We start from the raw sequence: 7204 nt of genomic DNA, 5'->3' as shown, positions 1-7204 counted from the left end.
AGATCGTCGTCAACTCGAGAGTTGTGCTTAGATAAAAAAGATAAGATCGTCATCAACTAAAAAGTTGATGATTAGATCAAAAAGGTAAGACAAGATTATCGTCAAATCGATAGTTGATTCTTAGATAAAAAAGATAAAACAAGATCATCATCAACTCGGGAGTTGATGCTTAGATAAAAAAGATAAGACAAGATTGTCATCAACTCGAGAGTTGATGCTTAGATAAAAAAATATAACACAAGATCGTCGTCAACTCGAGAGTTGATGCTTAGATAAAAAAGATAAGACAAGATCGTTGTCAACTCGAGAGTTAATGCTTAAATAAAAAAGATAAGACAAGATCATCATCAACTCGAGAATTGATGCTTATATCAAGACAACACTGATCGTTGACAACTCGAAAGTTGATACTTAGATCAAACTAGAAAAGATCGTCGTCAATCCAAAGGTTGATGCTTAGATAAAACTGGAAAAGATCGTCGTCAACCCAAATGTTGATGCTTAAATCAAAACAACATTAATCTTCGTCAACTCAAAGGTTGATGCTTAGATCAAACTGAAAAAGATTATCGTCAACCTAAAGGTTAATGCTTAGATCAAGACACTATTGATTGTCGTCCACCATATATATAAATCACTACGCGTGAAGCCTAATATATGATTAAAATCCATCTCCACTTTCACATCATTTTTTATTCTCACACTGATTTGAAATTAGAATTCTAACCTTGTAAGTCCATTCGCATGCATCCTCCTCGGAGACATGCACCATTGTATCAAGAGTCCATCTCACCGATTCATCGATACTTTTGATTTTTGAATATTTAATAATGAGATAGGAAAATATAAAACTTTGTTTCAACTTTGATTTTTGTTGGTGTTGTTTTTAAATTGAGATAATCCAATTCTAAATTTAATGACCTTTTCTTGATTAATTAATGTAATGATGTAATGATTAAATTTTAAAAAACCATTAAGACAACGAGTAGTATAGTTTTATTAAAAGATTGAAATCAATAGTTAAGTAAAATAAATACACAAAAAAAGATAAACAAATAAAAAGTAGAAGAAAAAGAGTATGAAAATAGCAGTGCCGACTAGTGTGAGTGAGATTTCCAATTTCCAATTTCCAACTTGATGATTCCGCGTTAGCTCATTCTGCACTTCGATTTGATTAATCATTCACCAAAATTCTCTTCCTCTTTCACTCAAATCTCAATTTCACAAAATCTGAATCACCACCAACAACAACACTTCACAATTCAGATCTACCACAATACAAAAGGAAACAAAATCAACTTCAATTTTTCTCACCGCCCTCAAAATGGCGCGGATGCGGATACCCTTTACTTCACTTTCCTTATCTCTCCTTTTTGCGTTATCAATTCTCAACCTTGCACACTGCAAGACCCTTAAGCGTGATGGTAACGATACCCTTTTTCAATCTTTCTATGATTCCGTTTACGGGGTTACTGTTTTCGCTTTTTTATTTGATGGGTCGAAATCGTTGATGGGTTTTCATTTTTTGTTTGTTTGCAGTTAAGGCTTTGAACGAGATCAAGGCTTCTCTGGGTTGGAGAGTAGTTTATGCTTGGGTTGGAGATGATCCTTGTGGTGATGGTGATCTTCCTCCTTGGTCTGGTGTTACTTGTTCCACTGTCGGTGATTATCGTGTTGTCACAGAGCTGTGAGTATTTTATTTTCATCCCAACTTCTTTTTTGGGGCATAAAGTTTGATTTTTTATTTTAGAAAGTTTTGATGTTTTTGTAATTGTTATGGATTAGATTTGTGGTGTTGGCGTTGGTGTAATTGGGATTGATTTGTTGTTAATTTGTAGTGAGGTGTATGCGGTGTCGATTGTTGGGCCTTTTCCTACTGCTGTTACCAGCTTGTTGGATCTTACACGGCTGTAAGTATCTTCCTTAATTTATGTTAACTTATCTTTTGATCCTTGGAATTGATTGAAGAGTATGCATTCTTGCATGATGCCAAATATTTGAATCGCAATTGCGGTTTACCGCTGTATTGTGATCCTGTGTTACGGAGAATCAGCCTCAATGGCGTCGTCCGCTTTGTGGCCGTGAAGGCATAAAACATAATACCATTTTTGTTACCTGAAAAATTTAATCTGTGTGGCATGTTATAACTTATAACTGTTGAACAACACATATTGAGCAATACCTAAGGTTTTTCCATTTTCAGAACCATGCTTGGTACATATGGCTGTGTTGGAATTGGATGCCAATTAGGGCGGGGTATTTGTGTGTATGCTGGTCATGTAGTTTTGCAAAACTATAGGGGTCTAATTGGTTTGGTAAAATATAGTACCTTGGTAATGAAAGATTAGGTTCCTATCGTACAAGAGTATATTTGAAGAGTTGTTTGTGGTGAGCCATGAAATTAACCTGTGGTATGATGTATGATTGATGTCCAAACGATTTTCTACTCTCGTGTCTTTTCATGTAAATAGCGATTTTTGAAAGATTTAACATAGAAATGAATTGAGCATGTTGGAATTATAGAAGATTTGCGTTAGCTAAAAAGACTAATTTATTCAAGAATTTAATAATTGTGATTGGTCTTTTTCATTGATTTGCCTTTTATAAATGGAAGATTTGGGGACACGTTAAGATGGCATATTGTTTGCTTACTGTTTTAATACATTGAAAGATTTCCAGTTTACTGCTTTCTTTCAAGCTCTTAGTAATTGAAGTAATATGCACTTTTGGCAGGGATCTCCATAATAACAAGTTAACAGGGCCTATTCCTCCTCAAATCGGTCGGCTGAAGCGTCTTAAAATACTGTATGAATTTTCTAAACCCTCTTAGATTCTGGTTTCTCTCCGCATATGGTTCTGATGATAAAATATTGATGTGATGTAGTAGAACGACATAGGCAATATTTTTTGCCAAGAAAAGTTGTTGGTTTATGATGATTTATGCCCATTCCACTTTTTCAATGTTGGCTGTCATTGATCGTCATTTTCATACTATTATTTGAAATATGTAGTTCATTTTTTACCTTTGTTTCCTTGCAGAAATTTGCGGTGGAACAAACTACAGGATGCAATTCCTCCAGAAATCGGGGAACTTAAAAGTTTGACGCATTTGTGAGTAACTCTTACTCTCCTTGTTAACTTTGGGTTTGTTAACAGAATTGTCAATTTATCAATCATGGAAAACAACAGTTTGTTCAAAATCCGCTACAGGGCTATAGCCGCTATTTGATAACACCTAATACTAAATAGCGTACCGCGGAATAGTAGTGATTTGTTAAAATTCTATTGTGCTATATTGCCTCTATAACCACTAGTTGACAACACTCTCTGTTAGTCCTTTGTTAACAATTGAGATCTAATATCCTTATGCAGGTACCTAAGCTTCAATAATTTCAAGGGTGAAATTCCCAAGGAGCTCGCAGATCTTCCCGACCTTCGCTATCTTTATCTTCATGAAAACCGTTTGATGGGAAGAATACCCCCAGAATTGGGCACTCTACAGAACCTTCGCCACTTGTAATTTTCAAATCCTTTTAGAATCTTCTACTTCAGATGATAATATTTATATCTCAAACCAAATGCCTCATTATATTACTGTCATGTTTATAGGGATGCCGGTAACAATCATTTGGTGGGTACCATAAGGGAACTCATCCGTTTTGAAGGTTGCTTTCCATTACTACGCAATTTGTAAGTTCTTTTTTGTCGATTCAAAACATTGCCACCTGATCTTAAATCTGCTTTTATCTCTAAATATTAACAAACTTGTTCTGCAAACCAGATATCTAAACAATAATTATTTTACTGGAGGAATTCCTGCACAACTTGCTAACTTATCCAGTCTTGAAATCTTGTGAGTATTCATTCTTTACCGCGTATTTTCTTCCTCCTCTTAACATGTGTTTTAACAGGACTGTCTAACACGATTTTACCGTGTCAAGATCTATTTAGCTTGAAAGTTTCCATAATGCGATGTTTGTTTGTTGGAGGCAGGTACCTGTCCCACAACAAAATGTCAGGAGTCATACCATCTAGCGTCGCCCATATTCCTAAATTGACATACTTGTAAGTTTCTCAGTCAATAGTATGCTTTTGATAGTTTGCCGGAGTAATTGATGAAACATACTTTTAGCTTAGAGTAGAATCACAATTGATTGAATGATCGGAATATGAATAAAAAGCATTGTGCATCTTCGTGAAGAGTTATCAATTACAAGATTTTCTAATCTTTTATTTCAGGTACTTGGATCACAATCAGTTTTCAGGGAGAATTCCTGAACCCTTTTACAAGCATCCATTTTTGAAAGAAATGTGAGTTTCCTACCTGAGTAAATCATCCATTATCTTGTGTTCATTGAACTGAACAATCATATCATATGATCTTTGGCAGGTACATTGAGGGAAATGCGTTCCGGCCCGGTGTCAATCCCATTGGCTTGCACAAAGTGCTTGAAGTTTCTGATTCAGATTTCCTTGTTTAATGAATCCTTGTCTTGATTTTTTCTCAATGAAATAGCCAAAATAGGTGTTTCAATTTTTGCCAAATCAATGTTGTCACTATCAATAAACAATAGTTTCTTAAGTTTATTATTTATGATCTTTTCATGTATGTAGGAAGTTCATTGTACTATAGATAGTTATAGTTATGTACTCTTGATTTCAAATTTAAAAACAGAGCAAGTATAATACTACCACCTTAAATATACTGCAACATCATTTGGAGAAAAAACTTGTTCTTATTAATCCTATTTCAAATTTCTAGATATGCTTATTATTATTTTCTTCAAACATACTCATTTTTTATACTACTAATTTTTTTTATAGATGAAAAGGCATAATTAACAATTCAGTAAATAATCATACACAGACTGTATACATTAATTATATAACTAACTTTTATTATTATATGTATAAAATGTAAGTATTATTGAAGAAATGATAGATTACATTCTTAACTAAAATATATAGCTTTACATGAGATCAAAGCTGAATCACTATAGGAAAAGGGACTCCCTGCAAGCTATATTAATAAACAGGATAATGATTTTAATAGAAGCAACTTAAAGTTAAACCATGAATTTCTATTGATTGTAGTCTAACTGGATATGCATTTTCTTCAAAACTGTGTATTTTATCCATCTGGTGATGCGTTTTTTCGCCGGCAACGAACTCGCAGACAACACCATCAATCTCTACTGAGCTACAACCTGGTATCTTGTTAGCTCCTTTGGTTTTCATGATATCCCTCACCCTTCTAGCATCACTGTGTTTACCAGATGCTGAATACAAATTAGAAAGCAAAACATAGACTCCACTGTGACTGTGTTTATCCAACTGCAACACTTTTTCAGCAGCAAGTTCAGCCAGTTGAGTTTCTCCGTGGTTACAACATGCACTCAGAAATGCTCTCCAAGCCAATGCCTCTTCAGAGCCATTCAATGAATTGGTTGTTTTTCTTATCATAACCATAGCTTCTTCAAATAACCCTGCTCTGCTTAGTAAGTCAACTAAACAACCATAATGTTCACTTTTTGGTTCAATGTTGTGAACACTACACATTTTATCCAATAACTTCAAACCTTCATGTTCCATTCCTGAGTAACTACAAGCAGTAAAAACAGCAATGAATGTTATATCATCAGGTTTCATCCCAACTTTTTCCATATCATAAAATAGCTTCAGTGCACCTTTTCCATCTCCATGCATTGCCATACCAGAAATCATAGCATTCCAGCATACAATGTCTCTCTCTTGCATTGAATTGAATACTCTTTTTGTCGTCTCCAAATCCCCACATTTAGCATACATGTCTAATAAACTAGTACTTAATTGAACACTGAATGGTACTAGCTTTGATTGATTCAAATGTCGATGAATCCACACACCAATATCTGAAGCTCCTAGATGAGCACATGCAGAAAGAATGCTCACAAATATAGATTCATCAGGCACTATATCAGTCAACTGCATCAATCGAAACAAATAAAGACTTTCTTTAAAACAACTATTTTGCACATAACCAGAAATCATGGCACCCCAAATCCCTTTATCCTTCTCAGGTGCTTCATCAAAGAACAACCTAGCTGAATCAACATCACCCACTTTTGCATATCCAGAAATCATCACACTCCAAGAAACTGCACTTAAGCTAGGAATTTCATCGAACACGTACCGTGCAGCTACAACATCACCAAACACACAATACATCATCATCAAACTATTACCCACAAAGATATCAAACACAAGACCCAATTTTGAACCATACCCATGAATCATTTTCGCCAAAGAACAATCCTGAAGTCCCGCACAACTCTTCAATACATAAGGTATAGTGTAGTTGTCAGGTCTCATTCCATTCCGAAGCATTTTAACAAACACAAGGAGGGTGCTTTTGAAATTGATATTAATGAGAAAAGCTTTGATGATTGTGTTGTATATACAAACTGTAGGGTTCTGAATTCGTTCAAAGACTCTACAAGCATAGGTGAGACTTCCATGATGATGTTTGTGTGATGAACAGAAAGCTAAAACTCTGCTTAGAGCAAAGGTATTGTTTTCAAGACCTGTAGTAAAAATTTGTGCATGTGCTTGTTTGAGATGGTTTATGTTATTGCATTTTTCCAATAGCACTAAGCATCTTTTGGTGCTATTTGACATGGGAATTACATTCAAAATCAATTTACCATATTCATCTATGTTTTTTCTCTAGCAAATTTGATATTGATATCTAGTAAACCATATATTTCGTTTTTTTTTTTTAGTTTTAAAAAATATATATTTTATGTATTATTAAAAATGGATTTTATAAAATTGTTCTTTAAAATATTAAAAAAAAATTATATTTGTTTTTTTAAAGAAATATTAATTTTGACATTCTATAACACTAGCGTCCAGATGGACATGGGCACTCCATTCTCGTCTGTCCGTGTTTTTAATAAAACGCGTGAAAATATGTACGATATTGTTTTATTTAATATTAATTTAATTGAAAGTTATATAGAAAGTTAATTAGGGATGACAATTTGACTCATCCTCAATGGGCATCTGCAAATTTATCCACAACGGATAGGATAAAAATCCGCAAAAATGGGTACGGACATGGACTCGGATAATTATCTATAAAAATAAACGGGTATGGGTGTCGGTATAAGCACCTTGGTACCCAACTCACCCCATACCCGCACACTATATATTTATGTATTTT

At 34.2% G+C, this 7204-nt stretch overlaps 2 protein-coding genes across 2 annotated transcripts; one reads left to right on the top strand and one right to left on the bottom strand.

Moving 5' to 3' along the window:
* The first annotated feature begins 1014 nt into the window (after window positions 1–1014).
* On the top strand, window positions 1015–4711 carry LOC127119634 (probable leucine-rich repeat receptor-like protein kinase At1g35710). Its single transcript, XM_051049906.1, has 11 exons — window positions 1015–1424; window positions 1540–1687; window positions 1839–1910; window positions 2734–2805; window positions 3040–3111; window positions 3373–3516; window positions 3610–3690; window positions 3782–3853; window positions 3994–4065; window positions 4240–4311; window positions 4391–4711. The coding sequence occupies exons 1-11, from the start codon at window positions 1325–1327 to the stop codon at window positions 4479–4481; spliced, it is 996 nt and encodes a 331-aa protein (XP_050905863.1). The 5' UTR covers window positions 1015–1324; the 3' UTR covers window positions 4482–4711.
* Window positions 4392–6672, bottom strand: LOC127119632 (pentatricopeptide repeat-containing protein At5g66520). Its single transcript, XM_051049904.1, has one exon. The coding sequence runs from the start codon at window positions 6655–6657 to the stop codon at window positions 5047–5049; it is 1611 nt and encodes a 536-aa protein (XP_050905861.1). The 5' UTR covers window positions 6658–6672; the 3' UTR covers window positions 4392–5046.
* Between the last annotated feature and the right edge of the window lie 532 nt (window positions 6673–7204).

The sequence above is a fragment of the Lathyrus oleraceus genome, chromosome 2 (genome assembly GCF_024323335.1).
Source record: "Lathyrus oleraceus cultivar Zhongwan6 chromosome 2, CAAS_Psat_ZW6_1.0, whole genome shotgun sequence".
NCBI classification, from domain to species: Eukaryota; Viridiplantae; Streptophyta; class Magnoliopsida; order Fabales; family Fabaceae; genus Lathyrus; species Lathyrus oleraceus.
This window is presented reverse-complemented; position numbering and strand designations above follow the sequence as displayed.